Here is a 27354-nt window from a genome sequence, read left to right on the forward strand (position 1 = left end):
GAGACAGGATAACTGCACTGTACTTTATTGAAGGCAGGATAAATTGGGTCATTTATCGCAAAATATTGGCCAACAACCTCCTTCCGTCAGTAAGAGCATTGAATATGAGTCATGGTCGGGTCTTCCACCATGACAATGACCTGAAACACAGTCAGGGCAACTAAGGAGTGGCTCCGTAAGAAGCATTTCATGGTCCTGGAGTGGCCTAGTCAGTCTCCAGAACTGAACCCAATAGAAAATCTTTGGAGGGAGCTGAAACTCAATGTTGCCCAGTGACAGCCCCGAAACCTGAAGATCTGGAGAAGATCTGTATGGAGGAGGGGGCCAAAATCCCTGCTGCAGTTTGTGCAAACTTGTTCAAGAACTACAGGAAACGTCTGACCTCTGTAGCTGCAAACAAAAGTTTCTGGATCAAATATTAACTTGTTTTTTCTATTGTATCAAATACTTATTTCATGCAATAAAATGAAAATTAATTATGTAAAAATCCTACAATGTGATTTTCTGGTTTTTATTTTTAGATTGTCTCTCACAGGTGAAGTGTATCTACTATAAAAATTACAGATCTCTCCATTCTTTGTAGGTGGGAAAACTTGCAAAATTGGCCGTGTATCAAATACTTATTTTCCCCACTAGAGAGCATGGATATAAGCTGCCGTGGAATGGAAACCACTTCTGTGTCTGCCTACAAGTCATACCTGTCCAAGACATCTTTGGGGTTCCCAGTCCCCTCTCGTCCACAGTAGCAGCCGTATGACTCGAACTCCTCCGGGCAGCGGCCGGTCAGGCAGTACAGCATCTCTCCGAGCAGCGGCAAATCACTCTTGATGTTTCCATCTTCCTTTACTCTTTGAAAGTGAAATCGATCACAGACTTCGAGAAAAAGAAAAAACTTTAATTGTTTACTGTCTAAAAGGAATATCAAACCCACACTGGTTATATGGAGCCTCGAGTGGATGTAACAGCAGGAGGCTTCTGCACCTGGTCACAACGCGGGCATGACTGTCCCGATTTTAACAATGGCCGTCTGACACATGGAAAGCGCTACAGAATTGTGTGTTGGGTATTAAGTGCTGTTGTGGGGCACAATGGGGCAATATTAGAGTGTGGAAGACACTGAGGGTTCTGGAGGGACAGCAGCAGGAAGAGAAGATATGTGGTGGTCTGGGATGGATAGAAAGCAAAAGGGAAAGAGTCCGACTGCAGTCAGAGAAGGTCGCCTTTTTGGGTGGAGGTAGGGGTATGACGTTTCAAAACACATATCTTTAGTTTTTTTTTTCGTGATCTTTTTTAGAAAACCCCAATTAAAGTGTATCCATCATTATTACTTTTATTTAATTAATAGTATACGTGAATTTAAGAAACTGTGTAATATACAGTGCCTTGCGAAAGTATTTGGCTCCCTGGAACTTTTCAACCTTTCCCTACATATCATGCTTCAAACATAAAGATACCAAATGTAAATTTTTGGCGAATCAACAACAAGTGGAACACAATTGTGAAGTTGAACCAAATGTATTGGTTATTTTAAATTTTTGTGAAAATTCAAAAACTGAAAAGTGGGGTGTGCAATATTATTCGGCCCCTTTACTTCCAGTGCAGCAAACTCACTCCAGAAGGTCATTGTGGATCTCTGAATGATCCAATGTCGTCCTAAATGCCTAATGATGATAAATATAATCCACCTGTGTGTAATCAAGTCTCCGTATAAATGCACCTGCTCTGTGATAGTCTCAGGGTTCTGTGTGAAGCACTATGAGCATCATGAAGACCAAGGAACACAACAGGCAGGTCCGTGATACTGTTGTGGAGAAGTTTAAAGCTGGATTTGGATACAAAATGATTTCCAAAACTTTAAACATCCCAAGGAGCACTGTGCAAGCGATCATATTGAAATGGAAGGAGTATCATATCACTGCAAATCTACCAAGACCCGGCCGTCCCTCTAAACTTTCATCTCAAACAAGGAGAAGACGGATTAGAGATGCAGCCAAGAGGTCCATGATCACTCTGGATGAACTGCAGAGATCTACAGCTGAGGTGGGACAGTCTGTCCATAGGACAACAATCAGTCGTACACTGCACAAATCTGGCCTTTATGGAAGAGTGGCAAGAAGAAAGCCATTTTTCAAAGATATCCATAAAAAGTGTCGTTAAAAGTTTGCAACAAGCCACCTGGGAGACACCAAACGTGGAAGAAGGTGCTCTGGTCAGATGAGCGATATGTTTGACGTAAAGGCAACACAGCTCATCACCCTGAACACACCATCCCCACTGTCAAACATGGTGGTGGCAGCATCATAGTTTAGGCATGCTTTTCTTCAGCAGGGACAGGGAAGATGGTTAAAATTGATGGGAAGATGGATGGAGCCAAATACAGGACCATTCTTGAAGAAAACCTGTTGGAGTCTGCAAAAGACCTGAGACTGGGACGGAGATTTGTCTTCCAACAAGACGATGATCCCAAACATAAAGCAAAATCTACAATGGAATGTAGCAGCAAAAGGTGGTGCGACAAAGTATTAAGTTAAAGGTGCCGAATAATATTGCACGCCCCACTTTTCAGTTTTTGAATTTCCACAAAAATGTAAAATAACCAAAAAATTTCGTTCAACTTCACAATTGTGTTCCACTTGTTGTTGATTCTTCACCAAACATTTACATTTGGTATCTTTATGTTTGAAGCATGATATGTGGGAAAAGGTTGAAAAGTTCCAGGGGGCCGAATACTTTCGCAAGGCACTGTATCTGATCAGAGAAATCCACTTCTTTCTTTTCGTGGACTGATCTTTCCCTTTCAATTCAGGGGTAAAATCTGTAGTCAATGAAGACAGATTCTCCCATTACTGCGATATGAGATGACAATTGGTACTCGTAAGATTCTATGGAGGAGGTAGAGGAATTCCTGGACATTCTGCTCATGTTCTGAAACGACAGTTACACTTCTCCATAGAACTTTATGAGCACCAACTGTCACCTCCTATCTCACTAACTGAAAAATCTATTCACTGAAGCCAAATTTTAACAACGAGCTGAGACTTTTGAGAAAGAAAGATCAGTCAAAGAGGAGAAAGAAGTGGAGTTCTCTAATAAAATTAATTAGAAAGTGTCTTATTTTCAGGACTACTATAGTATTGATTTTTGGAAGAAAAAAAAAGAATCTAAACGAAGGTTATTCTTTAAGGACTGTTCTGCAGGATAAAATAGTCACAGTGCTGGACTACTTCTGCATAAAACTGTTATACCATCCACTGCCAACAGGGGAGCTCATTAAACACCCACTAATATGGCTCATAAATGACTGTATTCAACCATATACATTTGGCTCCCTCTAGTGGTGACTAAATGCAACCAAAAAGATTTAAGAAAAAACTTTACTAGTTCCATAGTGAACATGAACATTTACGAACATATGCAGCATGTAGGTTAACCCCTCGTAAGCCCCTTCTAATAACTTTTTCGTATCCTCATGTGATCTTTGCTGTGTCTTTACATACTTTCGCGACATTCAGACATTTTTTCTCTATTCTATTAGATTTGAAACTACATTTCCTGCGGGAGGCACTCCAGCACTGAGGCTATGTGTGACCTGATAAAATCCTGAATTTCCAGTCTGTGTCACTGTGTGGATACAATGTATCCCTGGAGATGATGTGATGTGTAGCTCATCTGTCCTCCAGTATGGCTGGGTCATACCATTATCTGTCACTTTCGCTAGACCTCTGAGATTTCCAGAAATCCCAGTAATGACTCTGAGCTGTAAGCGGCACATTTCCCTGTAAAACCTTTTCATCTGATCTCACTGCTGAATCTGATATTAGAGCATTTATATCTTTTCAGCAATTAAGAGCCCAATTACTGCACTCGGCAAAGTCTCCGAGAGATTCCCAGGCAGAGACTAATTAAGGGCACTTATAAGACACGTTCTCCTTAGGGGAGCGGCTCTGCCAGGAACCGCCATCTCCTGGCGTCCTTTAGTCACCTTGACAGATCGCTGCCTGTTCTTCCCTTCTGGATATATCTAGTCACTGAGGAGCTTGCACCAGACTGTTCTGTGCTGGAGGAGCCCTATGTGGGGATGCACATATCTGCTGATCCCTGGGGACACCATCATCACAGCTCGTTAGTAACTCAGAGAGAAGCAAAAGGCGTATTAATGAATAGGCATGGACTAGAGACATCATATTATTTCTTCATATCACTTAGAATCATGGGGCAGCATTATAGAACTTATATTCTTGTACATAGCAGCAGTATTATAGTAGTTATATTCTTGTACATAGGGGCAGTATTATAGAACTTATATTCTTGTACATAGCAGCAGTATTATAGTAGTTATATTCTTGTACATGGGGCAGTATTATAGTAGTTATATTCTTGTACAGAGGAGCAGTATTATAGTAGTTATATTCTTGTACATAGGAGGAGTAGTATAGTAGTTATATTCTTGTACATAGGAGCAGTATTATAGTAGTTATATTCTTGTACATAGGGGGCAGTATTATAGTAGTTATATTCTTGTACATAGGGGCAGTATTATAGTAGTTATATTCTTGTACATAGGAACATTATTATAGTAGTTATATTCTCGCACATAGGAGCAGTATTATAGTAGTTATATTCTTGTACATAGGGGGCAGTATTATAGTAGTTATATTCTTGTACATGGGGCAGTATTATAGTAGTTATATTCTTGTACATAGGGGTAGTATTATAGTAGTTATATTCTTGTACATAGGAGCAGTATTATAGTAGTTATATTCTTGTACATAGGGGGCAGTATTATAGTAGTTATATTCTTGTACATAGGGGGCAGTATTATAGTAGTTATATTCTTGTACATAGGAACATTATTATAGTAGTTATATTCTTGTACATAGGAACAGTATTATAGTAGTTATATACTTGTACATAGGGGCAGTATTATAGTAGTTATATTCTTGTACATAGGAGCAGTAATATAGTAGTTATATTCTTGTACATATGGGCAATTTTATAGTAGTTATATTCTTGTACTTAGGAGCAGTATTATAGTAGTTATATCCTTGTACATAGGAGCAGTATTATAGTAATTATATCCTTGTACATAGGAGCAGTATTATAGTAGTTATATTCTTGTACATAGGGGCAGTATTAGAGTAGTTATATTCTTGTAGATGGTAGCAGTATTATAGTAGTTATATTCTTGTACATAGGGGCAGCATTATAGTAGTTATATTCTTGTACATAGGGGCAGTATTATAGTAATTATATTCTTGTACATAGGAGCAGTATTATAGTAGTTATATTCTTGTACATAGGAGCAGTATTATAGTAGTTATTTTCTTGTACATAGGAACAGTATTATAGTAGTTATATTCTTGTACATAGGGGCAGTATTATAGCAGTTATATTCTTGTACATAGGAGCAGTATTATAGTAGTTATATTCTTGTACATAGGGGCAGTATTATAGTAGTTATATTCTTGTACATAGGAGCAGTATTATAGTAGTTATATTCTTGTACATAGGGGCAGTATTATAGTAGTTATATTCCTGTACATAGGGAGCAGTATTATAGTAGTTATATTTTTGTACATAGGGGCAATATTATAGTAGTTATATTCCTGTACATAAGGGCAGTATTATAGTAGTTATATTCTTGTACATAGGAGCAGTATTATAGTAGTTATATTCTTGTACATAGGAGCAGGATTATAGTAGTTATATTCCTGTACATAGGGGCAATATTATAGTAGTTATATTCTTGTACATTGGGGCAATATTATAGTAGTTATATTCCTGTACATAGGGGCAGTATTATAGTAGTTATATTCTTGTACATAGGAGCAGTATTATAGTATCTATATCCTTGTACATAGGAGCAGCAATATAGTAGTTATATTCTTGTACATATGGGCAATTTTATAGTAGTTATATTCTTGTACTTAGGAGCAGTATTATAGTAGTTATATCCTTGTACATAGGAGCAGTATTATAGTAGTTAAATTCCTGTACATAGGAGCAGTATTATAGTTATTATATCCTTGTACATAGGAGCAGTATTATAGTAGTTATATTCTTGTACATAGGGGCAGTATTAGAGTAGTTATATTCTTGTACATGGTAGCAGTATTATAGTAGTTATATTCTTGTACATAGGGGCAGCATTATAGTAATTATATTCTTGTACATAGGGGCAGTATTATAGTAGTTATATTCGTGTACATAGGAGCAGTATTATAGTAGTTATATTCTTGTACATAGGGGCAGTATTATAGTAGTTATATTCGTGTACATAGGAGCAGTATTATAGTAGTTAAATTCCTGTACATAGGAGCAGTATTATAGTAATTATATCCTTGTACATAGGAGCAGTATTATAGTAGTTATATTCTTGTACATAGGGGCAGTATTAGAGTAGTTATATTCTTGTAGATGGTAGCAGTATTATAGTAGTTATATTCTTGTACATAGGGGCAGCATTATAGTAGTTATATTCTTGTACATAGGGGCAGTATTATAGTAATTATATTCTTGTACATAGGAGCAGTATTATAGTAGTTATATTCTTGTACATAGGAGCAGTATTATAGTAGTTATTTTCTTGTACATAGGAACAGTATTATAGTAGTTATATTCTTGTACATAGGGGCAGTATTATAGCAGTTATATTCTTGTACATAGGAGCAGTATTATAGTAGTTATATTCTTGTACATAGGGGCAGTATTATAGTAGTTATATTCTTGTACATAGGAGCAGTATTATAGTAGTTATATTCTTGTACATAGGGGCAGTATTATAGTAGTTATATTCCTGTACATAGGGAGCAGTATTATAGTAGTTATATTTTTGTACATAGGGGCAATATTATAGTAGTTATATTCCTGTACATAAGGGCAGTATTATAGTAGTTATATTCTTGTACATAGGAGCAGTATTATAGTAGTTATATTCTTGTACATAGGAGCAGGATTATAGTAGTTATATTCCTGTACATAGGGGCAATATTATAGTAGTTATATTCTTGTACATTGGGGCAATATTATAGTAGTTATATTCCTGTACATAGGGGCAGTATTATAGTAGTTATATTCTTGTACATAGGAGCAGTATTATAGTATCTATATCCTTGTACATAGGAGCAGCAATATAGTAGTTATATTCTTGTACATAGGAGCAGTATTATAGTAGTTAAATTCCTGTACATAGGAGCAGTATTATAGTTATTATATCCTTGTACATAGGAGCAGTATTATAGTAGTTATATTCTTGTACATAGGGGCAGTATTAGAGTAGTTATATTCTTGTACATGGTAGCAGTATTATAGTAGTTATATTCTTGTACATAGGGGCAGCATTATAGTAATTATATTCTTGTACATAGGGGCAGTATTATAGTAGTTATATTCGTGTACATAGGAGCAGTATTATAGTAGTTATATTCTTGTACATAGGAGCAGTATTATAGTAGTTATTTTCTTGTACATAGGAGCAGTATTATAGTAGTTATATTCTTGTACATAGGGGCAGTATTATAGTAGTTATATTCTTGTACATAGGAGCAGTATTATAGTAGTTATATTCTTGTACATAGGGGCAGTATTATAGCAGTTATATTCTTGTACATAGGAGCAGTATTATAGTAGTTATATTCTTGTACATAGGGGCAGTATTATAGTAGTTATATTCTTGTACATAGGAGCAGTATTATATTAGTTATATTCTTGTACATAGGGGCAGTATTATAGTAGTTTTATTCTTGTACATAGGGGCAGTATTATAGCAGTTATATTCTTGTACATAGGGGCAGTATTATAGTAATTATATTCTTGTACATATGAGCAGTATTATAGTAGTTATATTCTTGTACATAGGGGCAGTATTATAGTAGTTATATTCTTGTACATAGGAACAGTATTATAGTAGTTATATTCTTGTATATAGGGGCATTATTATAGTAGTTATATTCTTGTACATAGGGGCAGTATTATAGTAGTTTTATTCTTGTACATAGGGGCAGTATTATAGCAGTTATATTCTTGTACATAGGAGCAGTATTGTAGTAGTTATATTCTTGTACATAGGGGCAGTATTATAGTAGTTATATTCTTGTACATAGGGGCAGTATTATAGTAGTTATATTCTTGTACATAGGGGCAGTATTATAGTAGTTTTATTCTTGTACATAGGGGCAGTATTATAGTAGTTATATTCTTGTACATAGGAGCAGTATTATAGTAGTTATATTCTTGTACATGGGGAGCAGTATTATACTTGTTGTATGTTTGTCCATAAACACGAGTAATCTAGGGACATTGTTATAATGTTAGGGATCAAACGAAACAGGTGACCGCTCAGTGGGATGCATGATATGATGTGCAGTGTGCTCTCACATTTAGTAACGCCACCTATGATTTCTATATGTCCTAATGTGCCTTCTGGACATGGATGATTTATGTTTCTCCATGTTAAATGGGCAATGAAAAGCTTTACAACAAACCTTCTCCACAGTACTGTGAAAATATAATAAAGTTATAAATAGTTTTATCCAAGCAGGTATCTTCATGGTGATTCATTTATAATACATGAAGAGGCCACTGAAGTCCAAATAAATTTGATGAGTGAAGCACCAATAACTTTAACGCTTTGTTGCTGTCATCTAATCGTTTTGGGTTTTTTTGTGGACCTCACTAGTGGCGCCTTGTTTTTTTAAAACCTCGATTTACCAAGGAAATGTATGAAAAAGAAAGTTCTCTGATCACCTTGTTCCACAGATTCAGTTTCTGTTGCAGCAGAGAGAGGCGACAGCGCTGATCTTAAAGTACTTTCCTCCACGATCTTGAATCCTGACTCTGCAAATCAATAGTTATGTCAGTGGAATGTTCAAAATTATGATCAAGTACAAAGCAAAAAAAAAGGATCAATCTGAATATAATAGAATATAAAAAATGGATTATCAAAAGGGGGACCACATGTACTAAATCAATGGCACTTCAAATCAATAGTTAGATCAAAAATCCTGGTACCCAATTACACCAGAGAAGATGAAGAGATCCATAATAGTAAAATATATACGTTGATTAATAATAATTAAAAATAATTGATACACAGAGAACAATAAAAAAGAGCAGAGTGCCTCAAAAAGGAGACGCTACAGACTCCTGGTACAAAAAGTAATGAGGGGATATCTTACAAATTAGTATATGCTACACTGTGAGGTAGTGATGTGAGGAGCAAGCAGATAAACAGAAGGGAGATCAGGGCATCATATGGAGACGTCACATAAATAAGTGGTTTAATTTGTTCCCATCTTGTACCTCCTTTCCAAATTCACAGTGAAATAACCAAAATCAAGTGGAATGCACCTGCTATAAGATGCCGTCAACATATGAACAAGGGTATAAGTATCTCATCAGCTACTAGGCTGATACCTAACATAGTTAAATGAAAGGCAGTTTAGCTCAAGTGTAACGGAGTGGCGTCCCCACACCCCGACGCACGTTTTGCCGCTGGCTTCTTCCTTATAGCAGAAGCATTCCACTGTGAGGGTGGTTCACATATTACTACATCTGACCTACATACCATATTTGTAAAGGAGGTTACAAGACAGGAACACATATTAAACCACTTATTTATGTGACCTCTCCATATGATGTCCTATTCTCCCTTCCCGGCTTTTTTGCCCGCTCCTCACATCACTGCCTCACAGTGTTGCATGTACTAATTTTGTAAGATATCCCACTCATTACTTTTTCTTCTAAGAGCCTGTAGCATCTCCTTTGTGAGGCACTCTGCTTTTTTATTGTTTTCTGTGTATCAATTGGTTTTAATTATTAAAAAAATGTACATATTTTACTATTATGGATCTCTTCATCTTCTCTGATGTAATTGGGTACCAGGATTTTTTATTTATATATATATAAAAAAATGGGTAAAATGTTTAGTAGCAGATTTGTTGGTCTGCATCTATTGGCTTGAGATGCTTCTCACAGACATCCTGATCTGCACCTGCAGTGAAGGAAATAAGTATTTGAACCCCTGCTGATTTTCTAAGATTGCCCACTGACAAAGACATGAACAGTCTATAATTTGAAGGGTAGGTTAATTTTAACATTGAGAGATAGAATATCAAAAATAAAATGCAGAAAATCACATTGTATAAATAAATTCAATGCAGGTAACAAGTTGATTAGCAGCGTCTAACTGGTCAGTAGGAGACAGAACTTACTGGTTGGCAGGGGATCACATACTTATTTATCACTGCAAAATGCAAATACATTTATATAATTTATACAATGTGATTTTCTGGATTTTATTTTTCATATTCTATATCTCAATGTTAAAATTAACTTACCCTTAAAATTATAGCCTGTTCATGTCTTTGTCAGTGGGCAAAATTACAAAATCAGAAAGGGATCAAATAATTATTTCCTTCACTGTATTGGCTGAAGGTGTTCCTCAATTACTTTCTACTCGGCTCCTATTGGTTGAAGCTGCTCCTCACAGACAATCTTCTCTGCGCCTATTGGCTGAAAATATTCCTCACATATTTCCTGCTCTGCTCCTATTGGCTGAGGCAGCTCCTCACAGACATCCTGCTCTGCACCTATTGGCTGAAGCTGCTTCTCACATACTTCCTGCTCTGTACCTATTGGCTGAGGCAGCTCCTCACAGACATCCTGCTCTGCACCTATTGGCTGAAGCTGCTTCTCACATACTTCCTGCTCTGCAGCTATTGGCTGAGGCAGCTCCTCACAGACATCCTGCTCTGCACCTATTGGCTGAAGCTGCTTCTCACATACTTCCTGCTCTGTACCTATTGGCTGAGGCAGCTCCTCACAGACATCCTGCTCTGCACCTATTGGCTGAAGCTGCTTCTCACATACTTCCTGCTCTGTATCTATTGGTTGAAGCTGCTCCTCACAGACATCCTGCTCTGCACCTATTGGCTGAAGCTGCTTCTCACATACTTCCTGCTCTGCAGCTATTGGCTGAGGCAGCTCCTCACAGACATCCTGCTCTGCACCTATTGGCTGAAGCTGCTTCTCACATACTTCCTGCTCTGTACCTATTGGCTGAGGCAGCTCCTCACAGACATCCTGCTCTGCACCTATTGGCTGAAGCTGCTTCTCACATACTTCCTGCTCTGTACCTATTGGCTGAGGCAGCTCCTCACAGACATCCTGCTCTGCACCTATTGGCTGAAGCTGCTTCTCACATACTTCCTGCTCTGTACCTATTGGCTGAGGCAGCTCCTCACAGACATCCTGCTCTGCACCTATTGGCTGAAGCTGCTTCTCACATACTTCCTGCTCTGTACCTATTGGCTGAGGCAGCTCCTCACAGACATCCTGCTCTGCACCTATTGGCTGAAGCTGCTTCTCACATACTTCCTGCTCTGTACCTACTGGCTGAGGCAGTTCTTCACAGACATCATGCTTTGCACCTATTGGCTGAAGCTGCTTCTCACATACTTCCTGCTCTGTACCTACTGGCTGAGGCAGTTCTTCACAGACATCATGCTTTGCACCTATTGGCTGAGGCTGCTCCTCACATACTTCCTGCTCTGCAGCTATTGGCTGAAGCTGCTTCTCATAGGCTTCTTGCTCTTCAGTTATTGGCTGAGGCAGCTCCTGAAAGACTTTCTGCTCTGCAGATATTGGCTGAAGCTCTCCCACTAAGACACGGAGGCACTCTGTAAAAAATACTAATAGTAAACAGAGTCTTCTGCTTAATTTTTGTTTACTCTTCAAGCAACTGGACCTATAAATAGAGAGAGGTATTTGGAAGGAACAGAGAGCGCTCATTTTTTACCGGTATTATATTTGAAGTAAAAGTCAGAGGTAAACACACCAGGAAGTCTGTGAGTTGTAACCACAGCCAATGGCTGCAGAGCAGGAAGTGATGTCACAGAAAGGTGTACTTTTTTTGGTAACTTATCATGACCGAACAGATTACTGCACTCACTTGTAGGAATCACATCGGAAGGTCTGGAAGTGCCTGAAACGCAATGTGAAATGTTATGTACAGTGATCTTCATAAGATTATATAATGACGGGTTGTTTTTGAAGGTGTTCTCGCAATTAATATAAATAAAGTTTGTTGACACGGCAGTCCGTCTACTATTGTATCCCCTGCAGTAAGTTGGTTCCCCACTTAAAGCTGCAGTGCTGATGTCAACAAGCTTTATTGATATCAGTCTGGTGAACATACGTCCTTTTGTGAATACAGATTATAGACTTACTGTCAGGTGCTGTCATTATAGTGTTCAGCACATCTCCGGGACCTGAAGCAAGAGAAAAACAATTGGGTATGTTGTAGATGTCCTTAAAGGGATCATCAAGGTTTAAAAAAACATATTCAAGTACCCTATTAGGCAACTACTGACCAGTCCAAACAAAATAAAATACACATAAACAGTGTTCTTGACATATCCCTAGCAGCACTCACTAAAGTCCTTTTAATTGCGAGGTCTGCCCACACAGGAAACAGGATTCAGCTCATTAGGTCCAAAAGCTTCACTTTTACTTCCTGGATCCCTCCCTAGGGTGGAGATCTGGTGAACAGCCATCCCGCCCACCTCTTCAGCTGTTCATAGTAGATCTGGGGCTGTCATGGTCAATTATCCCCTCTCTGCACATAACAAAACTTCCAGGTTTATATTACTGAAGCTAATAACCTCAGTGAAATGCACCTCCCCTCCAGTAAATTACCAGTGACCTTCTAACATCTCTCTGATCTCATATATATATATATATATATATATATACAGTTAGGGCCAGAAATATTTGGACAGTGACACAATTTTCGCGAGTTGGGCTCTGCATGCCACCACATTGGATTTGAAATGAAACCTCTACAACAGAATTCAAGTGCAGATTGTAACGTTTAATTTGAAGGGTTGAACAAAAATATCTGATAGAAAATGTAGGAATTGTACACATTTCTTTACAAACACTCCACATTTTAGGAGGTCAAAAGTAATTGGACAAATAAACATAACCCAAACAAAATATTTTTATTTTCAATATTTTGTTGCAAATCCTTTGGAGGCAATCACTGCCTTAAGTCTGGAACCCATGGACATCACCAAACGCTGGGTTTCCTCCTTCTTAATGCTTTGCCAGGCCTTTACAGCCGCAGCCTTCAGGTCTTGCTTGTTTGTGGGTCTTTCCGTCTTAAGTCTGGATTTGAGCAAGTGAAATGCATGCTCAATTGGGCTTAGATCTGGAGATTGACTTGGCCATTGCAGAATGTTCCACTTTTTGGCACTCATGAACTCCTGGGTAGCTTTGGCTGTATGCTTGGGGTCATTGTCCATCTGTACTATGAAGCGCCGTCCAATCAACTTTGCAGCATTTGGCTGAATCTGGGCTGAAAGTATATCCCGGTACACTTCAGAATTCATCCGGCTACTCTTGTCTGCTCTTATGTCATCAATAAACACAAGTGACCCAGTGCCATTGAAAGCCATGCATGCCCATGCCATCACGTTGCCTCCACCATGTTTTACAGAGGATGTGGTGTGCCTTGGATTATGTGCCGTTCCCTTTCTTCTCCAAACTTTTTTCTTCCCATCATTCTGGTACAGGTTGATCTTTGTCTCATCTGTCCATAGAATACTTTTCCAGAACTGAGCTGGCTTCTTGAGGTGTTTTTCTGCAAATTTAACTCTGGCCTGTCTATTTTTGGTATTGATGAATGGGTGGCATCTAGATGTGAACCCTTTGTATTTACTGTCATGGAGTCTTCTCTTTACTGTTGACTTAGAGACAGATACACCTACTTCACTGAGAGTGTTCTGGACTTCAGTTGATGTTGTGAACGGGTTCTTCTTCACCAAATTAAGTATGCGGCGATCATCCACCACTGTTGTCATCCGTGGACGCCCAGGCCTTTTTGAGATCCCAAGCTCACCAGTCAATTCCTTTTTTCTAAGAATGTACCCAACTGTTGATTTTGCTACTCCAAGCATGTCTGCTATCTCTCTGATGGATTTTTTCTTTTTTTTCAGCCTCAGGATGTTCTGCTTCACCTCAATTGAGAGTTCCTTTGACCGCATGTTGTCTGCTCACAGCAACAGCTTCCAAATGCAAAACCACACACCTGGAATCCACCCCTGACCTTTTAACTACTTCATTGATTACAGGTTAACGAGGGAGACGCCTTCAGAGTTAATTGCAGCCCTTAGAGTCCATTGTCCAATTACTTTTGGTCCCTTGAAAAAGAGGACGCTATGCATTACAGAGCTACGATTCCTAAACCCTTTCTCCGATTTGGATGTGGAAACTATCATATTGCAGCTGGGAGTGTGCACTTTCAGCCCATATTATATATATAATTGTATTTCTGAACATGTTTTTGTAAACAGCTAAAATAACAAAACTTGTGTCACTGTCCAAATATTTCTGGCCCTAACTGTATATATATATATATATATATATATATGTATCTTCTTCCTCTTCTCTTTCTCCTCTCATCTCTCTATTATCTCTTCACTCTCTCTCCTCTCACTATCATTTCTCTCTGAACTCTCTCTCCTCTTCCTCTTCTTTCTCTCCTCTTCCTCTTCTCTCTCTCATCTCCCTCTCTTCTCTCTCCCATCTATTATCTCTTCAAGCTCTCCTCTCTATCCTCTCGCATCTCTTAATGCTCTTTTTCATTTTTCTTTTCACTCTTTCTATGTCCATGTTCATAAATTCCATGGACAGACAATTGATTGAATTGTGTAATTCTTCATCTCTCCTGTGGGGGCACTACAGGGGAATTGAACACTTGCTGGTAGTGTCCATTTCAGATTACAGCTGATCACTAAGGGCTTAGGGCTTTTTTTTTAGGTCTTTAAAAAGAATAATCAGCATAAAGCAACACCGATCAAAGGCCTGTCAGTATATATGAGCAATTTGAGTAATGTTACACAAAGGGTTTGCTCCAGGTTTATGTGGACACCTGAGTCCTAGTAGGTCTGCGCTTTCAATTTTCAGTGATATCATTCTTATTTTTTGGTCGATAGTCATACGAGGACTTTTTTTGTGAAATGAGCTGTAATTTTATCATCACCATTTTGGGGTCCATGCCACTTTTTGATCTCTTCTTATTCCATTTCTTGTGAACGTTCGCTTACATGCTGCATGCACACCTGTCTGTATCCCAGCCCATATCATTAGTTTTTTTTTTTTCAGTCTGTCTGCACCATGTGCATATAAAGGTGTGGCCTGCCTTTTCTTTCAGCTGGGCATTATATTGATGTGGTTTCCCATGGCTGTGTGTCCACCAGTTGGGCCCAGTCCGTCTTGACAAACGGTAAGGTTTTTAATATTAGAGTTAGGACTGTCCCAATTAGGGTCACCGTGAAGTGGTGGGATGGCTTTTGCATTTTTTTTCATCAAAAAACATGTCAACTAAGTCCCGTATATTATTTTCATGCACTATGCTGTTTCTTTACTGCAGGGTATTTAATCATTATGTTTCTGTCTCTGTTTTTGTTTTTTTACTGCAATATATATTAAAATTCTTGATTCCCTATGAAGTCCAGCCAAAGGCTGAGCTTCATAATTGTAAAAACATGGCAGATACAGGGTCTTCTGGAGGATATGGAGGCTAGGACATCTGTAAAAGGTTAAACCCCTGTTATAACATATCATCATAAGATTCACATTTACTGGAGATCTATCAGGTTTTATTTACAGACTAGAAAAAATATTGGTGAAAGAAAAAATAGAAAATCCTTGAAGAAATCGAGCTGCATTTTTACCTGGAAGCACAAATGATTGGTCTGAAGCTCTATATTACAAAAGCATATTGTGTAAGATTTATTAATTGTGCCAAAAGGGTGCATAAGTTTATTTAAATTTACCAAGAAGATGCACAAGGCATGATAAACAAAAATTGCTAGTTTGACCCCATTATCTCCTTAATATGTCGTTATTGCTTTCATACATTTACCCAAGTTTTGCCAATATTTTTAATACATTCCTTAATAACGGGTAGGCACAAAACATTCTGTATGTTCTTACTTTCAGAGATGGGCATTGCAGCGTCTCTACTTGATGGATCTGTAAACACGGTGAGGAAAAAAATTACCAAAATTATTAATTATGTTAATATTCAGTAACAAATCCATAAACAACGCTAATCTAGTAGCAGAGTTTAACAATTAATAAATAATGGTGTTTTTCAAGTAATAATACTTTGGTCCCATATAGCGGTGCGTCACCCGGTCTTATGGGATAGAAGGAGCTTCTCTTATTACAGACGCCAGTTCTCCACTTACCTTCCGCTTTCGGAGTTCCTTCCGGTGTATCTGATCCAGCTGTAAGAAGACAGAAAGATTCAATTACCAAATAGGTGTCATCAAGCGTTCACAGCAAATTCCACATTCATCCATGGGTGGAAGGGTGAATTTTTTATTTTATTTTGCATTTAAAAAAAATACTGAATGGCCACACTATTGGAGAAATTAATCTAGTATCAAGTTGGACCTTCTCCAGAACCACAGAAATGGGTCATGACATAGATTCCTCCAGGTGTAGTTCTAAAGAAATATTGACCCATGTGGACAGGAGAGTTCCTTGCAGATTTTGAAAATTAGGGCTCATACTTGCGCGAAACTCGGATGAGTCTCGCACGGCAATACCCGGTGCTGCACCTGGCACAGGGGAGCGGAGCATGCGGCTGCATGTATTCCTATGCGGCCACACGCTCCGATCTGATTGCCGGAAGCAGCGCCGGGTATTACCATGCGAGACTCATCCAAGTTTGAGTATGAGCCTGTAGATGGATGTACTGACATAATCTGAGCAGACCTTTCTACCTCATCCCATAGGTTTAAGATCTGGAGACTGTGAAGATCATGTAAGCAAGGAAAACTCAAATTTGTTTGGAGGCAATCTATGACTATACAACAAATCTGGTGGCACAATGCATTATTTTTCTGCCATAGGGTAGACACCCGCCATGAAGGAAATAACTTGGCCTAGGTAAACCCTACAGTCCAGACATCCATCCACAGGTCTGAGTGGTGCCAGCATGTGCCAAAAAATAATACTCGTACAATTATGCCAATTCTACCAGCACGAACTGTTGGAAGGTTTATTTATGATTGTGTCAACTTCTGATCTTCCCATCGGCATGGGGCAACAGAGATCTGGATTCATCAGACCAGGCGATATTTTCCCACTGCTCATTGAGATATATTTTTGGCTTTTTAGGCTACTGGAGACTTGTCTTTCTGTTTCGCTGAGATAGTAATAGCACTGAAACTGGTCGTTGACCACCAATGCTAAAGAATGACAAGTTGTACGTTCGAACACCGGCGTTGTATTCGGCGCATTATAATCCCATTCTTATGTTGACACTAGATCATGTAAAACTTGCTCAATTGATTTTATGCAGTACTCCAGCATCACATGTCTAACTTCCATACAGTGAAGCTTCAACCATGGAATGCAGGTGTGATGCTTGTATATCGTGGACCCATTGCACCAAGGACTGGGGAGAACCTGGAGGGGCATGAATTAGCGACCACATGAGTTTTCACTAGAGCTCCCGAATGGTGGGGTTAGACTTGAGCCGAGCTGGACTCCAGGTGCTACACCAGGACAGACCCGGGAACCACGGCAGCTGATCCCAAGGGTCAGGAGAGCAGCAACAGACTGACTAGGAGTCCAAGGCAGGACAGGATACAGATGGTACAGATGTAGACACTGGTTCAAATGGGATTGATACTACCGTCAGAGTGGTTTTGGGTTTCTTGTAGCGCAGGTGCAGTTTCTGGATCACGATATCTCCAGAGCAGTCTTGAGTTCAGATACTGCCAGTGTGGTTTCTGGTTCACATACCGCCAGAGCCGCTGGTTCAAACAAGACAGATACTATCATCGGAGCAGTTTTGTGTTTCTTTCCCCGCAGGTGTGGTTTCCGGGTCACGATACCACCAGAGCAGTTTCAAGTTCAGATACCGCCAGTGCGGTTTCTGGTTCACGTACCACAGAGCCCCTGGTTCAAATGGGACAGATACTACCGTCTAAGGAGTTTTGGGTTTCTTTCACTACATGTGCAGTTTCGAATTCAGATACCGCCAGTTCGGTTTCTGGTTCATGTACCGCCAGAGCCGCTGGTTCAAACAGAACAGATGCAATCGCCAGATGGGTTTCGGGATTCAGGTACCACCGGAGCCGTTTTAAGTTCACGTACCACTGAAGCGGTTTCAGGTTCCACCTGAACAGTTTCATCCAGTGTATCCTACTGCTTCTAGGGTAGAATGCCCCAACAATGTGAATTTGGAGAGCTGTAATATAGCCGTTTACATGAGGCATTGGAATGGGAACTTTCAGAATTTTCTTTTTTAAAAACAATGCAACTTAAGGAAACGCAATCTTTTACTTTCCTCTTTCAAAGTTTTATTCTTTTTTGAAGGATACTATTTATTTTCTTCCTGCTCTAAGATGAAGTAATTTTTTTTCTGACACTTTAGAGTCGACAAAAAGACCCTTTTTATGTGTTTTATCTTGAAAGTCAGTCTCTGTGCTTTGGGGTTTAGCACTGTATAACATTTAAGAAAAAGCTTCGGGCAAGAAGAAAGTGTATTAAAAAATGTTATTTTCCGATGACTTTAACCCTTTTACCCCCAAGGGTGGTTTGCACGTTAATGACCGGGCCAATTTTTACAATTCTGACCACTGTCCTTTTATGAGGTTATAACTCTGGAACGCTTCAACGGATCCTGTTGATTCTGACACTGTTTTCTCGTGACATATTGTACTTCATGATAGTGGTAAAATTTATTTGATATTACCTGCATTTACTTGTGAAAAAAATGGAAATTTGGTGAAAATTTTTAACATTTCGCAATTTTCCAACTTTGAATTTTTATGCCCTTAAATCACAGAGAGATGTCACACAAAATACTTAATAAGTAACATTTCCCACATGTCTGCTTTACATCAGCACAATTTTGGAACCAAAACTTTTTTTGGTTAGGGAGTTATAAGGGTTAAAAGTTGACCAGCAATTTCTCATTTTTACAACACCAATTTTTAATTGGGGTCCACATCACATTTGAAGTCGCTTTGAGGGGTCTATATGATAGAAAATACCCAAATGTGACACCATTTTAAAAACTGCACATCTCAAGGTACTCAAAACCACATTCAAGAAGTTTATTAACCCTTCAGGTGTTTCACAGGAATGTTTGGAATGTTTAAAAAAATGAACATTTCACTTTTTTTCACAAAAAATTAATTTCAGCTCCAATTTTTATTTTACCAAGGGTAACGGGAGAAATTAGACCCCAAAAGTTGTTGTCCAATTTGTCCTGAGTACGCTGATACCCTATATATGGGGGTAAACCACTGTTTGGGCGCATGGCAGAGCTCGGAAGGGAAGGAGCTCCATTTGACTTTTCAATGCAAAATTGACTGGAATTGAGATGGGATGCCATGTCGCGTTTGAAGAGCCCCTGATGTGAATAAACATTGAAACCCCCCACAAGTGGCACCATTTTGAAAAGTAGACTCCCTAAGGAACTTATCTAGATGTGTGGTGAGCACTTTGACCCACCAAGTGCTTCACAGAAATTTATAATGTAGAGCCGTAAAAATAAAAAATCATATTTTTTCACAAAAATTATTTTTTTTGCCCCCATTTTTTTATTTTCCCAAGGGTAACAGAAGAAACTGGACCCCAAAGGTTGTTGCGCAATTTGTCCTGAGTACGCTGATACCCTATATGTGGGTGTAAACCACTGTTTTGGCGCATGGCAGAGTTCGGAAGGGAAGGAGCGCCATTTGACTTTTCAATGCAAAATTGACAGAAATTGAGATGGGACGCCATGTCGCGTTTGGAGAGCCCCTGATGTGCCTAAACATTAAACCCCCCCCCCACAAGTGACACCATTTTGGAAAGAAGACCCCCTAAGGAACTTATCTAGATGTGTCGTGAAAACTTTGAACCTCCAAGTGTTTCACTACAGTTTAAAACGCAGAGCCGTGAAAATAAAAAAAAATTTTTTTCCACAAAAATTATTTTTTAGCCCCCAGTTTTGTATTTTCCCAAGGGAAACAGGAGCAATTGGACCCCAAAAGTTGTCCAATTTATCCTAAGTATGCTGATACCCCATATGTGGGGGGGGAACCACCGTTTGGGTGCATGGCAGAGCTCGGAAGGGAAGGAGCGCCGTTTGGAATGCAGACTTAGATGGATTGGTCTGCAGGCGTCATGTTGCATTTGCAGAGCCCCTGATGTACCTAAACAGTAGAAACCCCCCACAAGTGACCCCATATTGGAAAATAGACCCCCCAAGGAACTTATCTAGATGTGTTGTAAGAACTTTGAACCTCCAAGTGTTTCACTACAGTTTATAACACAGAGCCGTGAACATAAAAAATATTTTTTTCCACAAAAAATATTTTTTAGCCCACTGTTTTGTATTTTCCCAAGGGTAACAGGAGAAATTGGACCCCAAAAGTTGTTGTCCAATTTATCCTGAGTACGCTGATACCCCATATGTTGGGGTAAACCCCTGTTTGGGCGCATGGGAGAGCTTGGAAGGGAAAGAGCACTGTTTTACTTTTTCAACGCAGAATTGACTGGAATTGAGATCGGACACCATGTCGCGTTTGGAGAGCCCCTGATGTGCCTAAACAGTGGAAATCCCCCAATTCTAACTGAAACTCTAACCCAAACACACCCCTAATCCCAACCATAACCCTAACCACACCCCTAACCCTAATCCCAACCGTAAATGTAATCCAAACCCTAACTTTAGCCCCAACCCTAACCCGAACTTTAGCCCCAACCCTAACCCTAAATTAAGCCCCTAACCCTAACTTTAGCCCCAACCCTAACCCTAACTTTAGCCCTAACCCTAACTTTAGCCCAACCCTAACCCCAACCCTAACTTAAGCCCCAACACTAACCCTAACTTTAGCCCCAACACTAACCCTAACTTTAGCCCCAACCCTAACCCTAACTTTAGCCCCAACCCTAACCCTAACTTTAGCCCCAACCCTAACCCTAACTTTAGCCCCGGCCCTAACCCTAACTTTAGCCTCAACCCTAACCCTAACTTTAGCCCTAACCCCAACCCTAATTTTAGCCCCAACCCTAACCCTAACTTTAGCCCCAACCCCAACCCTAACCGTAACCCTAATGGGAAAATGGAAATAAATACATTTTTTTAAAATTTTATTATTTTTCCCTAACTATGGGGGTGATGAAGGGGGGTTTTATTTACTTTTATAGCATTTTTTTGGCAGATTTTTATGATTGGCAGCCGTCACACACTAAAAGACGCTTATTATTTAAAAAAAAAATAGTTTTTGCATCTCCATATTTTGAGAGCTATAATTTTTCCATATTTTGGTTCACAGAGTCATGTGATGTCTTGTTTTTTGCAGGACGAGTTGACGTTTTTATTGTTGCCATTTTCGGGCACGTGACATTTTTTGATCACTTTTTATTCAGATTTTTGTGAGGTAGAATGAACAAAAACCAGCTATTTATGAATTTCTTTTGGGGGGGTGCTTATACCGTTCCAGGTTTGGTAAAATTGATAAAGCAGTTTTATTCTTCGGGTCAGTACGATTATACCGATACCTCATTTATATCTTTTTTTATGTTTTGGCGCTTTTATACGATAAAAACTATTTTATATGTAAAATAATTATTTTGCATCGCTTTATTCTGAGGACTATAACTTTTTTATTTTTTCGTTGATGACGCTGTATGGTGGCACGTTTTTTGCGGAATAAGATGACTTTTCAGCAGTACCATGGTTATTTATATCCGTCTTTTTGATCGCGTGTTATTCCACTTTTTGTTTGGCAGTATGATAATAAAGAGTCGTTTTTTTGCCTCTTTTTTTTTTTACGGTGATCACTGAAGGGGTTAACTAGGGGGACAGTTTTATAGGACGGGTTGTTACGGACGCGGCGATACTAAATATGTGTACTTTTATTGTTCTTTTATTATTATTTAGATAAAGAAATTTATTTATTGGAACAATATTTTTTTATTCTTTATTTAGGATTTTTTTTCTTTTTGTAAATTTATTTATTTTTTTTACTTTGTCCCAGGGGGGACATAACTATATAGGGTCAGATTGCTGATCTGACACTTTGCTGTGCACTGTGTCAGATCAGCGATCTGACAGGCAGTGCAGGGAGGCTTCCCGGCGCCTGCTCTTAGCAGGCGCTTGGAAGCCACTTCCCTGCAGGACCTGGAAGGCCCCCGGTGGCAATTTTGGATCCGGGCCTGCAGGGAGGAGGAGGTAAGAGACCCTCGGAGCAACGCGATCACATCACGTTGCTCCGAGGGTCTCAGGGAAGCACGCAGGGAGCCCCCTCCCTGCGCGATGCTTCCCTATACCGCCGGAACACTGCAATCATCTTTGATTGCAGTGTGCCGGGGGTTAATGTACCAGTAGCGGTCTGTGACCGCTCCTGGCACATAGTGCCGGATGTCAGCTGCGAAAGCTGACACCCGGCCCCAATCAGCCGCACTCCCCCCGTGAGCGTGGCTGATCAGTGATGACGTACTATCCCGTTGGTGGTCATACGGGCCACATAACCACCGATACATGAACCACTAAGCTCTCTTCTTGATTTTTTTCACTTGCTTCTTCGTACTCTTTCTTCCTTCTTTTCTTCCTTTTCACTCTTCCCTCTCATTGTCTTTCTGCCTCCTATTTTACCTTCATTCACTTCCTTCCATCTTCTCACCATGCCATTTTCCTCTTCCTCCTCTTCTTTCCCCTCTACCTTCCTCCTCTATCTGTTCTTTCCTTGCTTACTCCCTGCTCCTCTCCTCTTTTCCTTCTCCTCCTCCTCTCTTCACCTCTGGTTTCTTCTGTCTACTCTTTTTTCCTTTACCTTCTCCACTTTCTCTCCCTCTGTTTTTATCCCCTCTCTCTGATCCTCCTTTCTTCCTTCTCTCTGTCCTTCTATTTCTTCCTCCTCTCCTTCCCTTCTATCTTCTCTCTCTTCCTTCTTATCTCTGTGTAAATATAAGGATCTATTTTCTCTCTTCAATCTGACACCATTCATGCATCTACCTATTAGTTGAGGTAGTGAAGGATAAAAATAGCCTAAAAATACCAGCAGGCGCTAGAAACACCTCTGCCTGCTCAGTGCCTTGTGTCGCCGAATATTACTTTTCTTTCAGAGGCATTTTGCCTGATTTATTACGATGAGTGAGAAGTCACATCCAACTCACAGCAGCCATTACTTGGGATGTCATCAATTTTATGAACTCCGGCTTTATGAGACATGGAAGCAACTGTGCAGCTGTAATGTGACTGATGTGTGATCAGAAATCACTGCTAGGCGGAGAAGCTGCTATCACCTCTGTATAATCACATAATCCGGCCATGGGGCCACCTGGGGGCTAAATCCCTCACACATCTATAATGGTGAAACCCACACTATAACCCCTGAAGGAGCATTAATAATGAGATGTGACCCTTATACATGCATGGCTCACTGACACAACCTGCAACATCGCTCTGTTCTAAGTCACCAGATAGATACGTAGATCTCACGATTCAATCCAAACAAAATTCTGTCAAAAGCGCCCAAAAAGAAATTTAATTTGCTCTGAGGTGTCTACAGACCACAAACTATAATAAATGGAGGACTGGAAGATCTTAAAAAAATAATATAGAATTACTGCATAAGTGTAAGCAGAAGAACTGGGCTGGGGGTACCTTCCTTGCTCCGGGTCTGGAACTGTTGGGGCTGTCTCCCCTGTTGTCCGGGGAAAAGCTTAAAGAACCGGACCAACCTTTGCACTTGGCAGCAGGGGGTTTGTTTGAGGATAAAGCGCGCGCGGAAACAGGCAGACTCGGAGGGAACAGACAGCACGCAGCAGGGGGAGGTGAGTGCTCCATCCTCCGAGCACCGTAGCAGCGCAGGCCGGCGCCCGTGTATCCCCGCTGTCACCAGCAGAGACTGTGAGTAAAGACGTGCTATGCTCACGTTGGCCCCAGCAAAGCAAAGTGCCAGACGCCCCGGGCCCATGACTGCTGTGCGCGTACCGCCTGAGAAGCACATGATGTGTGACTGTGAACTGTACCCTGACCTCCCGATGCATAGTTTTTCGGGCCACGTTGGGCTCCAACAGCGCTGTGGTCAGTGCCTTATCCCTCACCACAGCTACCTCGACTAAGGATCCCGCAGAGGGCATCAGAGAATAATCGCTACCGCCATTGTCTTCAGGACTACATCGGATCAACTGCGTGCTGACCGTTGTTGGCGCCATCGCTTGTTTTGTGAACTCTTCAATTTGGAAGTCGTTTGAACGGATAAGTTGCACCTTAAAGGGAACCTGTCACCCCGAAAATCGCGGGTGAGGTAAGCCCACCGGCATCAGGGGCTTATCTACAGCATTCTGTAATGCTGTAGATAAGCCCCCGATGTTACCTGAAAGAGGAGAAAAAGACGTTAGATTATACTTACCCAGGGGCGGTCCCGCTGCTGGTCTGGTCAGATGGGCGTCTCTGGTCCGCTGCGGCGCCTCCCATCTTCTTTCCATGACGTCCTCTTCTGATCTTCAGCCACGGCTCCGGCACAGGCGTACTTTGTCTGCCCTGTTGAGGTCACAACAAAGTACTGCAGTGCGCAGGCGCCAGAAAGGTCAGAGAGGCCCGGTGCCTGCGCACTGCAGTACTTTGCTCTGCCCTCAACAGGGCAGACAAAGTACGCCTGCGCCGGAGCCGTGGCTGAAGATCAGAAGAGGACGTCATGGAAAGAAGATGGGAGGCGCCGCAGCGGACCAGAGACACCCATCTGACCTGACCAGCAGCAGGACCGCCCCTGGGTAAGTATAATCTAACGTCTTTTTCTCCTCTTTCAGGTAACATCGGGGGCTTATCTACAGCATTACAGAATGCTGTAGATAAGCCCCTGATGCCGGTGGGCTTACCTCACCCGCGATTTTCGGGGTGACAGGTTCCCTTTAAGAACTTTTACTGCTATTGTAAACCTGCATTACCCCCACCCAGCATATCCTCTATTTCATATTACCCACATTACCCCTGTTGAACTGTTTTATCTTCCTGCGTGGAGTACATCCCTGTTAAAATAAATACGTTAACCCTTGCTCTGTCTCCTGTCCATCACTGCATCCCGCAACCTGCTCACATATTTACCTTTCCTGTAGCCACTGTCTGTTAGGGCATGACATGCATCACCCCAATTGATCACTTCAGCAACGGACGATACAAAGACTTTAGAGAGCAAGTTGAAAAGACGCAGGGAAGAAGGCGTGCCAGGACAAGTAAGGGTCGGGCCTAGGACAGGTGAGTATAATCTTTCAAAAGAAATCGGTAAAATGTCAAGAAGCTGGCCTCCATTTTCTATATCCATGTGAGTAGAATCCTGACCTCCAAGTTTCACAGAAACTTGAGATGGAAGGCCCTGACCAGGCGATCGTTGAGCAGGAGCCCAGGATCTTTTCTCCAGTCTGTAACCTCTCCAATGAATAAGGTACTGGAGGAAATTACGTACTTTCCAAGAATCAACAATCTTTTGCACTTCAAACTCTAAACTGTCATTGACAGAAACCAGTGGAGGCGGAAAAGAATGAGACAAAACCGAAGGGACAAACTCTTGAAAGATGCAGGGAGTTTTTTTTAATCTGAAAGCCACTGGTTAACTACCTCCAAATCTCATATGCAGCAATAATCTTAGGACCCAACTTCACTGATGGCACTTTCAATTTAATATATTTGGGAGATTCCCAGACTTCCATATCTTATTACCAACCTTGAATATGGGGCCCCTTGAATGTTTCCTATCCTCCTTACACTTCTGGCGACGTTGCTCCACCCAATATTCTTCTGAACCTCCCTCCAGACATCCGCAAGTTTCTATATAGCAACCTCAACTCCAGGACAACCAGAACTCATCCTCGAGAATTCACCAAAATGAGGATGAAAGCCATAATTACAAACAAAGGTGAGGTTTCAGTAGACTGGTTAACCCGATTGCTAAAGGCAAGAGGTAAGAATGAGGACCAGTCCTGCTGCTGAGCCGCATCAAAACACCCTAGAATTTGTTCCAACAACTGATTTGTGCTCTGTCTGACCATTGGTTTCAGGATGGTAAGCAGAGGTAAATGACAAATCAATCCCCAGTTTCTTACAACATGCCCTCCAGAATTTGGAGACAAACTGCACCCCCCTATCGGATGCAATGTTCAAAGGAATTCCATGCAATCTCACCAAATGATTGATAAATAACCTGGAAAGTGTCTCCGCATTAGGAAACCCCAATAACGGAACAAAGTGAGCTGGTTTACTGAATCGGTCAACTACCCCTCAAATAACTGTTTTCTCACTAGATGAAGGCAAATCAGTAACAAAAATCCATGTACAAATGAGTCCACAGTGTTTCTGGAATAGGCAATGGAGCCAATTCCCCGGCTGGCTGGTTATTAAAAACTTTAGCGCCTGTTCAAATCTCACATGCAGATACAAACCCTTAGTATCGTTAAGCATGAATGGCCAACAAAAGAGTCTACAGATAGATTTTTGGTAGGAGTGACCCCGGTGTGACTAATCGAGATGGAGTCATGAAACTCTTGCCACAGATGAAATCTTAGATACATGGGCACAAATAATTTAGATCCAGGAGTAGAGGAAGGAGCCAATGACTTTACTTGATGAATCTCAGCCTGCAATTCCGAGGACACCATAAAAATTATTACTGTATATCCTGTGGAATAATGGAGGAAGGAAACTTTGGAGGAGAAACTGAATCATTGTTGTGTAACATTCTTAGACCCCAGCCTGAACGTGATGGAAAAATTGAATCTGGCCAGAGTGAAGAGTTCCCACCCTAAGTGTGCATTCCACTGTTACCAGCTGGACAAAGTTTTGGAGAAAATGTGTTTTGTCAATAGCGACAATCTGAATGGGTCTTTCCAGTCTAACTGTCTCTAATCCTACTTTAAGAACCAGTCCAGAATCAATAAAGTTTGTGGCAGACCCACAGTCAATGAAAGCAAGTGCAGATAACCAGTTTCTCAAAATATAGTTCCACATTCAACAGTACTTTAACTGAGGAGTAAAAAAGGTACCTGGAAGCCTGGGTGAATTCCTTGATTATCACACTGACTTGGGCTTTTCCAGACATCTTATTTTCTTGAGGGCGAATTGAGTGGTCCTTAAGTTAATGCCCAGCGAGACCACAGTAGAGACAGAGTCCGATATGTGCCGACGTTTCCTCTTCATAGTCCAAGAGCTGGCTGCTCCAACCTTCATTCGTTCTGCCTCCGGTATGGAAACAGACTCAAGAATAATGACTGAAACCACCTGTCACTCATAACGTCTCCCGAATTATACAATCCGTACGATGAGTCATGGCTGCCCCC

The 27354-nt window shown here is 40.6% G+C and overlaps 1 protein-coding gene across 2 annotated transcripts in view; it reads right to left on the reverse strand.

The window, feature by feature from the left end:
* OC90 (otoconin 90) overlaps positions 1-27354 on the reverse strand; it is a 255001-nt gene that overhangs the window by 11510 nt on the left and 216137 nt on the right. For both annotated transcript variants that reach the window (XM_069731932.1, XM_069731933.1), the window contains 6 exons: positions 16257-16295; positions 16000-16038; positions 12228-12269; positions 11951-11983; positions 8746-8835; positions 699-873 (listed from right to left, as the gene is read on the reverse strand). In XM_069731932.1, coding sequence (XP_069588033.1) covers positions 699-873; positions 8746-8835; positions 11951-11983; positions 12228-12269; positions 16000-16038; positions 16257-16295 — 418 coding nt within the window. The remainder of the gene's footprint in view (positions 1-698; positions 874-8745; positions 8836-11950; positions 11984-12227; positions 12270-15999; positions 16039-16256; positions 16296-27354) is intronic.

The sequence above is a fragment of the Ranitomeya imitator genome, chromosome 6 (assembly GCF_032444005.1).
Source record: "Ranitomeya imitator isolate aRanImi1 chromosome 6, aRanImi1.pri, whole genome shotgun sequence".
Taxonomy (NCBI): Eukaryota; Metazoa; Chordata; class Amphibia; order Anura; family Dendrobatidae; genus Ranitomeya; species Ranitomeya imitator.